The 17,477-nt window shown below is 42.6% G+C and overlaps 1 protein-coding gene across 1 annotated transcript in view; it reads right to left on the minus strand.

Annotated features, from left to right (window-relative positions):
* CMTM8 (CKLF like MARVEL transmembrane domain containing 8) overlaps positions 1-17,477 on the minus strand; it is a 58,026-nt gene that overhangs the window by 5,770 nt on the left and 34,779 nt on the right. The window contains exons 2-3 of the mRNA XM_054019846.1: positions 9,902-10,075; positions 670-786 (exon numbers count right to left, since the gene is read on the minus strand). Coding sequence (XP_053875821.1) covers positions 670-786; positions 9,902-10,075 — 291 coding nt within the window. The remainder of the gene's footprint in view (positions 1-669; positions 787-9,901; positions 10,076-17,477) is intronic.

The following is a 17,477-nucleotide window of genomic DNA, read 5'->3' on the forward strand; positions in this document are numbered from 1 at the left end:
GTGGAGATGATTTTGTTACTACTGAATTCTTAAAAATCTCTTTTTAGGAATAAGCAGGGGATGGAGGAACATTTAACAAGCTCTCAGAGTAATAATCCAGGTTTAGCAGTTAAACAGCATTATGTGCAAGTAGTACTAAAAGCTATCGAAGAGGTCCCAGGACATCTCAGATGATCTGACTGATCTGTGGAGCATTAATGCATTCTGCTTAAAGACCCGAATCAGCACAGAAACTTGTATAGCACCAAACAAGTTCCTGCCAAAAGCAACACCCATTGAGTGACAGGCCTTTAGTTATGAGGTGCCAAGAGGGAAATAAAACACTAAACACCAGGGAGGTGAGAGAGAAGAGGTCCTCCACATGGGTGGCGGGTGATGTTTCCCATTGTGGAGCCTAGCCCCTGCCTAATCTCTTCCAACTGCAGCCCCGCCTCTTCTGGCTGAAACCCTGCCCCTGCTCCCTGCTCTCAGCCCCCCCATGGCCCTGGCGGGGGGGAGGGGTGAGAGGGAGGAGGGCTGAGACCTTGGTGAAGGCCACACGTGGGGGCTGAGAGCTCTGTCGATTTACAAAACCTAAAACAGGATATTCCCATTTCAGCACACACTTCTGAAAATTCCATTCTTATACATAGAATATATTCATTTAATTATTTTTTTTAAATAACTCACTGAAGAAGCTGCCCAGCTGTTGTAATTGTGGCCGTTCTGCTCATTGGTAACTGAAGATGCATTTACAATGGCAGCAATGAGGTACAAAATAAAGGCACTTCCATTAAAGCATAGACCCTAGGCCAGGACAGGGAAAAAAAAAATTAAACAACATTTGATATTGAGTACATACTTCTACTTGCCATGTGCTACAACTACAGGGAAAAATTCTCCTCTCAGTTATATCTGAAAACCTTACTGAATTCAGGGGGGATGCACTGATGCAACTGTTAGGAGAAGTTGGCCTCTCGTGTGAACACCCCCACACCATGTAGCTGAAATACAATTCCCAATTATCCTCACTACTGCTGTAATTAAAATAACCCAACAGTGTTATAACTATAATGTAATCTTAATTGTTTCACTTTGTAACTCTGGATATTAGTAAGAACACAGTCAAATTTTATGTACTTTAATACAACTATTGAGCCAAATTCTGCTTTCCTTTACATCAGTGGTTCCCAAACTTGTTCCGTCGCTTGTGCAGGGAAAGCCCCTGGCGGGCCGGGCCGGTTTGTGTACCTGCCGCATCCGCAGGTTCGGCCGATCGCGGCTCCCAGTGGTTGCGGTTCGCTGCTCCAGGTCTATGGGAGCTGCTGGAAGTGGCAACCAGTACATCCCTTGGCCCACACCGCTTCCAGAAGCTCCCATCGTCAGAGCAGCAAACCACGGCCACTGGGAGCCGCGATCAGCCGAACCTGCGGACGCGGCAGGTACACAAACCGGCCCGGCCCGCCAGGGGCTTTCCCTGCACAAGTGGTGGAACAAGTTTGGGAACCACTGCTTTACATCATAATAAATCCAGAGTAACACCATTAAAGACAGTGCAGTCCGTGGATTTCCAACAGTGAAAATGAAGGCAGAATCAGGCTTTATTATATCAATATTTTAGGCAACAGAAATACAAATACCAATACACCAAAAAAAATAAAAATAAAATAAAATAAAAAGCCACTTGATTAAGTTTCTAAACATGAAGAAAGTTCTGCATATGAATTAACCACAGTCAGAATGCTTGCACAGTTTTGTGCTCCTCCATTTTTGGGGAGGTCAGGTGGGGAAGGGAGTCACTCTTCCAAGATGAAGTCTCCCATCATGCAGTCTGGCCCCCTTTCCTGTGACAGAAGCAGGGGCGGCCCGTCCATGCAGGCAAACTAGGCGGTTGCCTAGGGTGCAAATTAAATGGGGTACCAAATTTGAGGGGGGTGTGGTGGAAACAATTAAAAAAATACAAATAAAATAACTAGGATGTCATTATTTCAATTCTTGTGTGTGTACAGAGGGAATATGAATTATAATTCATTTCTCTACATTTCTGAGAATTTATTAATATGCCAAATCTTTTATTTACTGCAAAAATAAATAAAATTTTAGCAAATTTTTTTTTTCAGTTTGCGATGGAGGGTCAAGATGACCCACTCCGCAATTTTGGTAAGCAATAACTCAGCCACAATTAAACACATCTGCCAGCGGCAAGATCTGCAATTCTAGTGACACCTAACTCGAATATACATCAAGGTCGCATAGCTGAAAATTCATGTGGAGCAGAGATATCACGAGTTGACATGTTAAACAGTCATTTTAACACACGTTGCAGGTAGATGGTTAAGAATCGAGTGAATACTGTGGAAAATTGTGTTTTTTTGATGCCAAAGAATAACTTCTTTCAGCATTATAAATCGAAAATGTGAGTATCTTTAAGCGTTATTAAACCTTAGCGTTATTATCGGGCTATATAATTATGAACTTTTCTTTGTTATAACTGGTTCATGTGTAATAAATAAGGTCCACAAAATAAAAGTAACAGCATTAATGCTTAATAGACTACGAAAGTGATGCCACACTTCAAGTGGGTAACAGTGAGGACGGGGATTACTTTCCAAACAACAGATGTCGGGTTATCATGTCGAAAAAGGTCATTTTGTTTCCGTGTAAATGCTGTAACTGTTTTAATAGGTGAATGTATGTTACTAATCATTGAATCTTTAAGCAGTGAAAAGATGTGTTGGGATGGCTGCAATGTGGTTTAATGTGGTCAGCAATGTGGTCAGCCATCCTTAACGCTATAATGCTTGCAGTTGGGAGCACAGTACATAACAATAGTCAAATGCCCCATGGCAGAAAGAGGAAAAAGAAAACCCTCAGGAGCCGAGTATTGTAAATGAAAGGCCGAGAAGGAAAAGGACAGAGCAAAACAGCAGGGATCCTTCCTGAAATATCTTCTCTTTAATCCAAATAAAGATGGAAGCAGTTCACAGCATCCAGATGAAGGAATTTTACTTGGAGAGGAGGTTAGGTCACATCCATATGGAAGCAGTTTGGAACATCAAGATGAAGGTATATTACTTTGAAATGAGGGTAGCTCACATCCACAAAAAAGCAGTTTGGAAACTCAAGATGATGGAAACTTACTTCTAGATGAAGGCAGCTCACAGCATCAGACTGATATGGAAGTGGAGAAAATTTATTCACCTTCAGAGAGACACGCAGAAATTGAAGTAAATGAAGTAGAAGGAAGAAAGGATGAGGAAGCTACAAACAAGTTACAGTATGGGGACCCAGCTTCATGGCCCAGATCTGATGACAGTGTGCAGCAAATTCTCGTGGAACATGGACCTGAACAAGCTCATGAATTTCCCTTCCCCAAGGATGGAAATAAAAGAAAAATTCTCTGCTCAGCATTACAAGAGGAAACTCATTAATGGGGAAGAAATTCATCGAAACTGGTTACAATATTCAGTGTCAAAGGACTCTGTTTTGCTTTTGCTGCAAGTTGTTTAGAAATCAAGCAATTGGTACATCACTTACTGAAAATGGTTTGAAGGACTGGAAAAACATATCTTCAATTCTCTCTTCACACGAAAGTAGTACAGAACATTTGGAATGTTTTCAAAATTGGAAAGAACTTGAACTACGATTGAAAAAAAAAGGAAAAACTATCGAAGAAAAATTACATGTCATCTAAGAAAAAGAAGAATATTGGCAACAAATATTAGAGTGTCTGATTGCTTTAGTGAGAGTTCTTGGTGGGCAAAATTTAGCATTCCGTGGCCATGGTAGAAATGAAAAAAAATTATACACTCCAGGTAATGGAAAAACTTTTTAAAACTTGTTGAATACCTCGCTTTGTTTGATCCAGTCATGAAGGAGCATCTACGTAAAATAACTGATCATGAAACACAGGTTCATTACTTAGGAAAAAATATGCAGAATGAACTGTCAAATCCTAGCAAATGCCATTAAAAAGAAAATTGTATTTTGCAGAATGGGCAGTTTCTACTTTTCAATAATACTGGACTGTACACCAGATGTGAGTTATGTTGAACAAATGACGATGATCATTTGTTTTGTGGATATGGAAAAGTCTGCAGATGAAGATAATGCTGAAGTGCTCATAAAGGAACATTTTTTGGGTTTCATACCAGTAAAGGAGACGACTGGAGAATTTATGACAAACTATTCTACAAGAGCTTGAAACAATGTCATTATCTGTTGAAAACTTACGTGGCCAAGGCTATGATAATGGGAGTAATATGAAGGGTAAAGACAATGGTGTGCAAACGAGAATGATGGAAATCAATCCTAGGGCCTTTTTCATTCCTTGCAGTGCGCATTCTCTGAATTTGGTTGTCAATGCTGCTCCTAAATGCTGTTTGGAGGCAAGTTTCTTTGACCTGGTGCAACGTGTTTGTGTGTTTTTTCTCAGGCTCAACACGCCGTTGGGAGATTCTGACTCAGCATGTGAATTCTCTAACTGAAAAACCACTTAGACAAGATGGGAGAGTCACACTGATGCTTGAAGCCTCTTTGCTATGAACCTGGAAACATTTATGATGCCCTAATTGAAATTTCTGATGATACTACCTTTATTGGATCATCTGGCAATATGGCACGTTCAGATGCAGAAGCTCTTGCAAATGGCCTTTCCTAGTTCAAATTTGTGACTTCACTCATTTTGTGGTATAATATCCTTTTCGAGATTAACCTCACCAGTAAGCAGCTTCAGGAAAAGAACTTGAACATACATTCTGCTATTCAAAAACTGCAGCAAACTAAAAATATTCTGGAGGAATTCAGAAGTGATGAAGGGTTCAAAAGAACACTGGTAGATTCTCTCGAGCATGCTGAAGAAATAGACTTTCTGACAGAATTTGAACCAGAGCCAGTTCATATTCGGCAAAAGAAACAGCAGTTTTCGTGTGAAGGACGAGACACACCCATTCAGAACCCAAAAGAAATTCACTTTGAACCTTTGTACTTCGCAGTCCTTGATACTGCTAGTCACTCGGTTGATGAAAGATTTCAACAGATGCAGCAGCTAGAGTCAGTATTTGGCTTTCTAAATTATCTCCACAGCTTACAAAAGAAAACAACAAAACAGATAAGATAATTTTGTATAAATTACAAATGCTGGAGTTGGCATTGACTCATGAAAATGCTGGAGTCGGCATTGACTCATGAAAATTCAAAAGACATCGATGCTACAGATTTGTGTAGTGAGCTTCAGGCTTTTTCAAGACAAGTTAAGAAACATTCCACTCCTGAAGAAGTACTGAAGTTTGTTTGGGAAAATAAACTCAGACAATTTTCCAAACATTTTTATAGCGCTACGCATTCTTTTAACTTTGCCAGTTTCCGTAGCTAGTGGGGAACGTAGTGACTCAAAGTTAAAATTGATAAAAACATATCTGCGTTCAACAATGGTGCAAGAGAGACTTGTTGGACTTGCCACAATGTCAATAGAGCATGAAATAGCTGGAAAACTGGATCTAAAAGAACTAGTGACTGAATTTTCAAAACTTAAAGCAAGAGAAGTCACATTTTAAGAGCAACTGAGTGTTTTTTATTCAGAGTGTTTTGTAAATACAGGTTAAAGTTCATTGAAGAACTTTCTTATTTCTTTCTATATTGGATGTGGTGATAATGGCAGTTAAAGCAGGATAGTGTAATAGATGATTTTGGATTTGTAATAATAAAAATTATAATTAACATTTTTAATGCATTTTTATTTGAAATCGGACTGAAATATCATCTAACGGTCGTGTACAAATCTATTCTGAAAATTTCATGTCTCTATTTTATCTGATCTCAGAAACATTGGTTGGACAGACGGACAAACCGAATAATTAAGCATCGGAGCTTAAAAAACATTAAAAGGAAAAAAAAGGGGCAAAATGTTTTCCAGTTTACCGAAAACCTCAGCCTAGATCTGCCCTGGGGCGTGGGGGCGCCAATTGCATAGTTCGCCTAGGGCGCCAGTTGCTGACAGGTAGTCTAGGGCTGCCCCTGGACAGAAGGGAGATCCCTTTTGGGCTGTACTCCTCCTCACACTGCTAGACTGGCTAGCTAGGTTTTAGAAAGGTAGCAACCTAGACACTTCCTCATCCTAAAAACAAAGTGTGCTACTTTGCTCTACCCACAGAGCCCACAGTAAGTTCCGATTCACAGAGCAAGAGACTAAGCAATGAAAGTTACTCCAGATTGAGAGGGGAGGGGAAAAAAAAAAGTGGGGGTGTTTTTAGAATTTGTTATCATTTAAGTACTCAGTATTTCAAGATCACTACTACAGGAAGTTAAGCCCTGTAAGAAAACACTACTTATACAAGGCTAATGAACAAGCCCTTTTACAATCTAGATATTGTCCTTCTAATTAATTGATGATATATTGGATTGGAATTCTTACGATGTACTCTATGTAAATTCACAGCAGCGGGAGTTCCAAGCAGTCTCTTCAGAACCCATCCTGAGTGCACCCAACTCCCATTGACTTTTAGGCCGTACATTTGCATTTTAAGATGTTATTGTGAACATCCTGTCCCCTCAACCATAGTCAAAGATGTCCCCAGATACATCTGGTGTGGCTCCAATGGCCGAGTGTTTGCGTGAGCACAATATTACATGGGCGCCCCTGCACACTGTGGAGCCCAACTCCATTGCAGCTCCCTGTATGTTGTCATAGGGGCTGGGGAGAGGGCAGAGGCTACTGAATTCACCAGTCATTGACACTGGCAGAATTCACAAAAGCTACTGCAGCCTCAGAATTGCAGTACAAGTCACAGCTGCAGAATGTCTGCTGCCATTCCATGGGGTGATGGGGAAGAAGCACTTATCCACACACTTAAGCAGAGAGCCCAGCCTGGCCACTCAGGTGGAGCCCTGGGGCCCAGAATTTAGGATTAAATGAATGTAATTAATCAGGATAAAATTAAAATGTGTAAAACATTTAATCTTCTTTGTTTTAGTGCTTGTCTTATTCAGATGCATTCAATTTGCACTAATACAGTATCAAGGTACTAATTTAATGACTGGATCCCAGGAATCATCAGGCTCAGGTGGAATTTCATGAAGTGGCCCTTTATTTCCAACTCTTCAAAGCTGGTTCGTTAGTTTTTTGTTTTTCCTCCAAAGAGACCCAATTATCCTAGAAAACTGTAAATCCCTGCAGTATCTTGTCATGTATAAAGGAAGGAAGAACATCATTTTTGTAAAGTGTTGCTTTGGGAAATAACATTGTGGGGAAGAATGGAGCTGAACGCAAGTTTAGTTTACTGTACCCCTATTGCCAATGTATTATCCAAAACAACGGGTTCCTGTTAAAGTTACCACCTGCTTCTTAAATCCAAATTCACCACAGTTTAAAATCTTCCATTCATTATTCTTGGTGAAGAACACACACACATGGCAGACAATTTTGGAGCAGGTGTCTTTAGGTTAATTTGCAGTAAAGTAACTGCGTCTTATATGGTTAGATGATGTACTTACCCTACAAGGAATTAATTTATGAAATAGGAATCAATATTAAAGTTTAGACACTGCATACAATAAATGAGTCTTTGGGCTAACAATCCTCTCAGGAGACAATTTCTGGAGTATAGGGAAAAACAAAAACCTACCTAATTAGATATATTCTGGCATCTTGCCCTCCCAAAGGGAGGCGTTAATTTATACTGGAAGCAGATCCAGGACTGTATTCCTCCTGACCAACCACAAGTGGCATAGGTCTAATCAATTCATAGGTCATATCACAAAGCTCTTTTAGTACCACAGTGCAAAACAAGGGGGAATCCAAGCATTTGCATTTGTCCCCTGCCCCGCCTTCTTTCCTCTAAGGCTTGGTCTACACTACCCCCCCTAATTCGAACTAAGGTACGCAACTTCAGCTACGTGAATAACGTAGCTGAAGTCGAAGTACCTTAGTTCGAACTTACCTTGGTCCACACGCGGCAGGCAGGCTCCCCCGTCGACTCCGCGGTACTCCTCTCGCCGAGCTGGAGTACCGCAGTCGACGGCAAGCACTTCCGGGTTCGACTTATCGCGTCCAGACTAGACGCGATAAGTCGAACCCAGAACTTCGATTTCCAGCCGTCGAACTAGCTGGTAAGTGTAGCCAAGGCCTAAGGTTCTTTGGTCATGGAAGTAGGCTGCCATTTTGATCTGCATCGAACAATCTTATCTGTAAAGCAGGTTGAAAACTTCTCACAGCAAGAAACACTTGGCTCTATAAACAAGTGGAGACATCTAGGTGGTAGACAACTTGACATATCTGAGATCAGTTCTGCTGATCTGCAAGCTGCTACCTTGCCCGATTCTGTTGCTAATAGATAAAACTAATGGAGGCAGTGACCAAAACGATCCAAATTGATGGCAGCTGTCTTACCTTTGACTACATTCATGCCAAATGTAATTTAAAAAATAAAACCTCTAAACACATCAAGATACAAAAATGTTGGATTATTTTACAGCAGTACTGTAACAGTGTTATAATTGTAAAGGCAAGTGCTGCTCATGAAACTTGAAAATATAAAATCTATTTGTATATAATCCTAGTTCTACAGACCCGTATTGCTACAGCAAGCTATTTCTCATGGCAACAAATCGGAAAGTCATGGCAAAAAGTAATACTTTGACTCTTAACATTTTAATAGTCATGGCACACAATATTTTAATTAATAGCAAGCTGTTTGTCATGTGAAAGTAAAATATCCTTTATATTACAATAAAATGGTTTTAAACTGTTTAATGATCTTTAAGTATAAAAATAATATATTAGACACATACAACAATAAATTATAATACTTCATGAAAGAGTCATGGTGAGTAGCAGGTTGGTTGAGGCAACAAAGGCTTCTAGGTTTTTTTTTGTTTTCCTTAAAGTAAGTGTCTTTGTCATGGAAGTCTTGACTGTAACAAATATACTGCCATTTCTACTAGGGATTGCTCAAACTAGGATCTGGATTTCAGTTACCCAGGAATTTCAGCAGTATTCAGGATTTTTTTTAAATTGCTATCTGCCCAAGATTTACTGTGACCAGGATAAACTACTAATAGAAAGGATTTAATGAGAGAAGGTTGGACTGGCATGCAATTTAAAATAGCTCACACAAATACACTGCAGCAGTATGTCCCCCTCTAGTGGCTAGACATATACGTGTTTATGAGTCTGCTGCTGCCTCGGAGTCCATCACTTGGTCCTTTAGCTCAAAAAGTGCAGGCTCAGGCTCTCAGATCCAGAGGTTCTAGGTTCAAGCCCTATAGATGACTCAACAAGGGTCCTTTATGGCTTACCTACAGAGCCAGGTCCATTAGCTCAGAGGCCATCAGAATCAAAACTCCATATGGGGTCTAGCGACTACAGGGGAACAAAGAGCCACATTGTATTAGCATGTGTAACAGGTACACATTTCCATTCTTGGAAAATAAGACATTGGATAGACCAATGACCAAAAGGAAATGAGTTAAAGGAACCATGATGGTTAGGCAAATAAAGCCTGACACTGTACTACACAATATTGATATTCCTGCTGGTTAGTCCACATAATAAGAGTAGCAATAACTTCAGAGTGAATTTACTCCCCTGGTCTTTTGCGTGAGAAAGTGGGTGTTGCAGTCTAGGAATGGGAAGAAGTTAAAATGAAGACAGAAGGATCTCCAGGGTACACCCTACCTAGTCTGGGTGTGAGAAAAGGGGTTTTGTAGTAGACCAAGCTTTAGATTAATTATGTGACAACAGCCAGTGTCAGGAACATGGATAGATGTTAATTATAAATAAAAAAATGGAGGTGTGAAAGCACATTATAGTTCCTTAACTACAATTATGGAGGACATCAATGTCTTCCTCTCTCCTGAACACAGTAAACAAACAACAACAACAACAATAATAAAAATTGCAGCAACAAAGATTGTGCATACTTACCACCGTGGTCCATGGCACCTGGGGAATCCTAGTGTAGGTCACGGTCATGTAGATGATTAAAAAGAAGACAGTAAGAACCCAGTAAAATACGGCTACAAACATCACCCAGCCGAAGGCAGGATACAGGAAATACTCTGTTCCAGCGACCAGTGTCCATACCAGCAGCCCTAGCACCTGTAAAGATTGTAGAGGGAAAAAAAGATCATACAGATTTAGAACAGGAACACACACACCCATCCACTTTTAGAAATGCAGTTTTCAAGCAAACATCCCTAAGGACCTTTGAGTCAACACTGTACAGTAGAAAAGGCATTGCCCTTCTCTTTTATGCAACAATAAAAAGTTCTATTTAAGAGATGTATTGGACTGGATGTTGTGTAGGAGAAATATGGGCACAAACATCCTTTAAAGAAAGCATGAGTTAATGTGATTTTGTAGCTATCGAAGAGATGGTTAATTTCTTTCTGAATTGCTCCTTTCAATAAAATTGGGGGATGGGGAGGGAAGAAGTGAAGGAGGCAGGGAAACGGAACGTAATTGAAGTCACTCCTGGCAATAATTAAAATAATGGAAAGGAGTAAATTTCTCAAAGTATTTTATGGAACTGAAGAGACTAAAACCTGAGTAGGCTGATGTGTGATATTAGCCAGAATAGGGAAGAGGAGACAGATAGACATTCCTGCACAGAAATAATGGGAGACAGCATTATGATGAATGTTAGTAACTGTGTTTGGTGCACTATAGCTAATAAGCTAGTGTTCAATGTACGTTTTGTTATAGTAACAATATCAGTGAAGTGACATTTCTTGTATTGAGATTTTTTTTATTTATACATTTTTGCGAGTTGCTCATAAATGATAAAACCTCAATTATAGAGAAGAATATAATTTTAAGTTCTTCACAATGGTAAATAATTGATTTCAGCAGGGCCAGAATCTGGACCTAAATTTCTTATATTTTACAAGAATTTTGATTTCTTCCCTGTTCCACACCACTCAGACTCTAGTGCAAGTCACCTAATAGGGAGAAACGGAACAAGATGATGGTTCTCCTGCCTATTGCATGTTTATACAACTGGGAAAAATGCAAAAGAATTAGATAGTTTTGCCACAGTTTCACTTCCATCAGGTTTGTTCCTGCTCCAATGCAATTAAGTGGCCATGCTCCCACTGACTTCAATGGTGCATGATTGAGTCCATAAAATCACTTGTATTACATTTCTCATCATCATGTAGGTCATAAGATAAAAAAAAGCTAAAAATCAAACAAAAGGCCACTATAATTTACACTGCCCTATTGACCTTCAAAACACAGAGAGTCTTATTCTATCTACTAGTTCTGAAAACGTTAGATAACTTCAGTTTATCCTCCAAATCATCATCCAAGCTAAACTCACCCCTTCAAATCTGCCATCTTGTTTCTTTGTACTGTATTCTAATCTATATGCCCTATGTATTCTTACTGTGTTTTATATCCAGTTTTTGTACTTACTATTTGAAAAGATAGAAGGAATCATGCTTGATTAATAAGAGGCAGTTACTCACCCTGTGCAGTAACTGATGTTCTTTGAGGTGAGCGTCCCTGTGGGTGATCCACTCCAGCTTGTGGGTGCTCCCCTCCAGGTGTTGGTGCATCCCTACACCTTTGCTCGGAGATTTATACAGCAGTACTTGTACCGGTCGCACACACACACAGAGCCAGCCACCCCGCTCTGAGTGTACTTAATAGTAAGTGTGCGCGACCGGTCTCGTCAGTTCCTTCTCTCCAACTGGGGCTATCCCAACTCTGAAGTGGAGGGGAGGAGGATGGGTAGTGGAGCACCCACAGAGACACTCATCTACTTCTTCTTCTTCTAGAGAGAGAGGTTCCTGTGGGTGCTCCATTCCAGGTGACTTAAAAGCAGTGGACCTCAAGGAAGTAGGGACTTCGGATTTGGTAGGAATGAAGTAGATAATACAGCTCTGCCTAATTGTGCATCAGAGAGAGGGCCTTGAGTAAGGGCATAATGCTTAACAAATGTGTCTTCAGAAGTCCAAGTGGCTGCTTTATAGATGTCAGCCAGAGGAACTTTGTGTAGAAAACCCACAGAGGTAGCCACAGATCTAGTGGAGTGAGTTCTGATGCCGGCAGGAGGTGTAACTTTCTTTATTTGATAGCACAGTCAGATATACTCAAAAATTCAGTTTGAAAGTCTCTGGGTAGAAATAGGTGTCCCTCTGGAGTACTCCACAATGGAGACAGAGTCTAGAAGAGTTTCTAAAGGGCTTGGTTCTATCCAAATAGAAGGACAAAGCCCTGCGTACATCTAACATATGCATTGTGGATTCAAAAGAGTTTGCATGTGGTTTAAGAAAGAAGGTTGGTAGGTGTATTGGCTCATTGATGACGAACGCACCTTTGGAAGAAATTTGGGGTGTAGTCAGAGGATAACCTTGTCCTTAAAAAATAGTGTGTACGGTGGGTCCGCCATGAGAGCTGCTATTTCTCCTGCACATCTGGCGGAGGTGATTGCTACTAAGAATGCTGTTTTCATGGAGAGGTGTAAGAGGGAGCAAGTGGTTAGGGGCTCGAATGGTTGTTTAGTTAAGCAGGTGAAGGTCCCACGGAGGGGTAGGAGGTTTAGTGTCTGGGTATAGGGATTGGAGCCCTTTGAGGAAACGCTTGGTGATTGGATGAGCAAAAACAGAGGTATCGTCGATCTTGTCATGAAAAGTTGTAATAGCAGTTAAGTGGACTTTGATGGAGCTGAAAGGAAGGCCAGATTGCTTTAAGGTCTAATAGGTAGTCAAGTATGGGTGGAGGAGGTGCAGAAGTAGAAGGAAGTTGTTCAGTTGAGCACCAGTGGGTGAATCGCTTCCACTTTTGGAGACATGTGATGCGAGTAGATTGTGTTCTGCTATGTAGGAGCCCTCTTTGAACCTGCTCAGAGCATGCTAGTTCGTTTTGGGAGAACCACGTAGGAACCAAGCTTTGAGGTGAAGCATGGACAGGTTGGGGTGAAGAAATCGGCCGTGTTGCTGTGATAGGTGGTTCGGAGTGAGGGGCAACGAAATCGGTGGGTGAATTGACATTCTGGTGAGGAATGGAAACCATGGTTGTCCGTGCCACAGTAATTCTGATTGCCCCGTCGTGGCCCAATCTGGGTGTATCTTTGTCAGAACTCTGTGGAGAACCGGTATTGGGGGAAAGCATACATTAAATATTGAGCCCATGAGATCAGGAACGCATCTCCTAGGGAATGTTTGCCCAGTCCTGCTCTGTAGTAAAATTCGGGACATTTCTTGTTCTTCGCAGTCGCGAAGAGGCCCAGGGTTGGATAGCCCCAAAACACGGAATATATTGCGTATGATCATGTCGTTTATCTCCCATTCGTGATCCCAGGGAAAATGTCTGCTTAGTTTGTCCGCGATGGTATTCAGGGCCCCGGGAAGATAGGTGGGGGATATCTGGATGTTGTTCACGAGGCACCAATTCCAGAGCTTCATGGCTTATGTGCCAAGCGAGTGAAATTGAGCCCCTCCCTGCCTGATGACATAGAACATGCATGCAATGTTGTCTATCATTATCTGAACATGTTGGTTCTGAACAAATAGGAGGAAGTGACGGCAGGCATTGCATATGGCTCACAGTTCTAGGACATTTATGTGTAGGGAGGTTCGGTGGAAGACCATAGCCCCTGGACTGTGTGGTGGGACATGTGCACTCCCCATCCCGTGAGGGTAGTCATTATGAATGATGGGGAGTCCTGGAGAAAAAGGACTCCTAAGCAGAGGTTGGAGGGAACTGTCCACCATTGGAGGGAGTCTCACTCTGAAGGATATGGATAGAGGCGTGTACATTCGGTCTGTAAACCGTGGCCAACCAAGCAAGCGACAGTAAGCTGCATGGATCAAAGAGCTTCATTAAACGTTGAGGCTTTGAGGAGACAATTGTCGAGGTAAGGAAATATTATAACCCTGTTTCCTGAGGTGGGCAGTAACCACGGTTAGGAGTTTGGAGAAAACTTGGGTGGCGGTAGATGGGCCGAAGGGCAACACTCTGTATTGAAAATGTGTCGAACTGAGGGTAAAACGAAGAAAACGTCTGTGTACTGGGTGAATAGTTACATGAAAGTAAGTGTCCTGTAGGTTGAGGACTGAAAACCAATCACCCTGCTCCAGCGCTGGGATTATGGTGGGGAGGATAACCATTTTGAACTTCTGATTTTTGATAAATTTGTTTAGCTGCCTGAAGTCGAGGATCGGTCACCATCCCCTGGTTTTCTTTTCTGTTAAGAAGTAATGGGAATAGAAACCTTTCCCTCTGTGTTGTTTAGGCATGACTTCCACTGCCCCCAGTTGAAGGAGATGTTGCACTTCTTGGAGGAGCAGTTGCTCGTGAGAGGGGTCCCTGAAGAGGAATGGGGAAGGTGGGTGGGTGAGAGGAAAGGGATAGAATAGCCAACTGTGATGAGCTCTAAAGCCCACTTGGTCAGTGGTAATTAGAGATATCCTCTCGCCTAGAACTGGAAGGGACCTTGAAAGGTCATCGAGTCCAGCCCCCTGCCTTCACTAGCAGGACCAAGTACTGATTTTTGCCCCAGATCCCTAAGTGGCCCCCTTAAGGATTGAATTCACAACCCTGGGTTTAGCAGGCCAATGCTCAAACCACTGAGCTATCCCTCCCCATTTTGCCATTGCTGGGAGAATGGGCGTAGGTGGTGACCAAAGATGGGGCAGGTGGTGTAAGAGCTGAAGTGGGAATATTGTTTTCTATACCCTCGACCAAGGCTTCAAATTTGCTTATTTATTGGTCAGAGGGGGTTGAGACTCTGCCAAGGAGTTGGGACGGCGGCATTGGTATCTGGGTCTCTGGCGTTGCTTTTGCTCGTGAGAGCTATGCAATTGCTGGGTCTATGTGGGGTAGTGTGGTCACCGGTAAGGCTGATATCTATATTGTCACCTTCTGGTCATAGGGGTTTGAATTCCTAGAGACCGGAGGGTTGCCCTAGAGTCCTTCATGGAGTGGAGTACGTCATTCGTAACGGAGGAGAATAGTTTGTCAACATCGAAGGGGAGATCCTCAGTCGTACTCTGGACCTCTTGGGGAAAGGAAGAGGATGAGAGCCATGACCCTTGGCGCATCACAACTGCTGTGGCAATGGACCATGCCGCAGTATTGGCCACATCAAGGGCAGCTTGAAGAGCAGTGCAGGAGAGGATTTGTCCCTCGGAAACTATGACTGTAAATTGTTGTTTCTTTTCTTCTGGAATGTGATCAATAAAGTCCATGCATTTATTGTAATTTTTGTGGTCATACCTTGCTAGAACGGCTGTATAATTAGCAATGCGAAACTGCAACACGGAAGAAGCGTATACCTTACGTCCGAGCAGATCTAATCGCTTACTGTCCTTGTTGGAAGGGGTGGAGCGGGGAAACTAGTGTTTGTTCTTTGGTTAACTGCGTCTACTACCAGCGAGTTTGGCGCTGGGGGAGTAAAAAGGAATTCCGAGCCCTTGGAAGGAATAAAGTACTTTCAGTCCGCTCACTTACAGATAGGCAGGCTTGCAGCTGGGGTTTGCCAAATGGCCTTGGCAGGTTCTAAAAGGGCTGTGTTGATAGGTAATGTAATTCTAGAAGAAGAAGAGGGCTGCAGGATGTTGGTTAGCTCATGCTGCTGTTCAGCAACTTCCTCCAGGTTAATTCGTAGCTCACTGGCAACTCTTTTAAACAGGTCTTGAAATTTTGAGAAGTTGTCGAAAAACGTCGGAGGAAGCAATGCTTCATTAGGCAGAACAACTAGTTCTACTGGGTTAGAGATAAGCCATGCTTGCTCTTGCGGTTGTGACAGGGCTGCCTGGAGTCAGTGACAGGGTTGACAGCTGGCGGTACCGAGCAGGTCTCACGCCTGGCTGCATTGGTATAATGAGTAAAAAGAACAGGAGTACTTGTGGCACCTTAGAGATTAACAAATTTATTTGAGCATAAGCTTTCGTGGGCTAGAGCGGATGCACGGAATGGAACATATAGTAAGTATATATATATTATATATATATACACATATATATACACACACACACACACAGAGAACATGAAAAGGTGGGAGTTGCCCTACCAACTCCAAGAGGTTAATTAATTAAGAGAAAATTTTTTTGGAGTGATAATCAAGATAGCCCATTTCAGACAGTTTGACAAGAAGGTGTGAGGATACTTAACATGGGGAAATAGATTCAATGTGTGTAATGGCTCAGCCTAAATTCAAGCCTAACTTGATGGTATCTAGTTTGCATATTAATTCAAGTTCAGCAGTTTCTCATTGGAGTCTGTTTTTGAAGCTTTTCTGTTGCAAAATTGCCACCTTTAAGTCTGTTACTGAGTGATCAGAGAGGTTGAAGTGTTCTCCTACTGGTTTTTGAAAGTTACGATTCCTGATGTCAGATTTGTGTCCATTTATTCTTTTGCGTAGAGACTGTCTGGTTTGGCCAATGTACATGGCAGAGGGTAGGGCAACTCCCACCTTTTTGTGTTCTCTGTGTGTGTATATATATATGTCTGTGTCTGTGTGTATTATCCTTACTATATGTTCTATTCTATGCATCCGATGAAGTGGGCTGTAGCCCACGAAAGCTTATGCTCAAATAAATTTGTTAGTCTCTAAGGTGCCACAAGTACTCCTGTTCTTTTTGCGGATACAGACTAACATGGCTGCTACTCTGAAACCTGGTATAATGCGTGTGGTCCCGAGTATACAGAGCCCATGGAACCCAATATTGCCATTGTGGTGGGAAGGGCCTGGGTAGTGCCATCCAGGGATTCACACACCATGGGGCAGGATGAGGCAGCTTTTCTATGACCTCTCGACTGGGGTCTGTGGACGGGAGATCTGATAAGGTGAAAATTCTCCCTGCAGCCCAGATTCCTCATCACTGGAGGAAAGCTGTGCGGACTTTGCCTGAGTGTCCGGAGAGAAGTAGGTGTTAAGGAGGGGTGACTGCAAGATAGTTGACACCAGGAGGTCCCTTGAGTATGTGAACTGCGGTGCCGCAGTGCCTCTGTGAGGGGAGGGCTGAGTGAGAGGAATTTGTTGTGAGGAGGGGTTCCTCTGCACCAGAGTCCTGAGCGTTCTGTCACTGCCGGCTAGCTCAAAGGCTGACAGTGCCGGGAGAGTGAGAGGAGCCTGCGGGGGGGGGGGGGGGGGGGGAAAGGGGGGGGGGGTCAGGCAGCCAAGTATGTGTCGGCACCGCGAACGGTGTCGTGTGAAAGGCAGGCAACTGAAAGCCTGAAGCCTCGGCACTGGAGGTTAGTGTGACCGCCACAGCTGCGGGTGGGTTTTGTGCGGCGCCAGAGGAGCCCAGCGCAAATGTACTCAGCCGGGGAGCGCGGGGAGGGAAGCAGTACCCGGAGAAGGCTTGTCCCTGCAAATACCCTTTGCGGGTGAGAGAGACTGATTTTTTTTGAAGTTTTCTTTTGTCTCTTTGAAGTGGGGGGGCTGCGGTGTACAGCAGAGTCAGAGCCCGGGTCTGAGGCTGGTCTGAGATATTTTTGCAGCAGGAGCAGTTTTAGCCGCAGCTCCTTGTCTTTGCGTGCCCTGGATTTC

This window comes from Malaclemys terrapin, chromosome 2 (assembly GCF_027887155.1).
Source record: "Malaclemys terrapin pileata isolate rMalTer1 chromosome 2, rMalTer1.hap1, whole genome shotgun sequence".
In the NCBI taxonomy this organism is placed as follows: domain Eukaryota; kingdom Metazoa; phylum Chordata; order Testudines; family Emydidae; genus Malaclemys; species Malaclemys terrapin.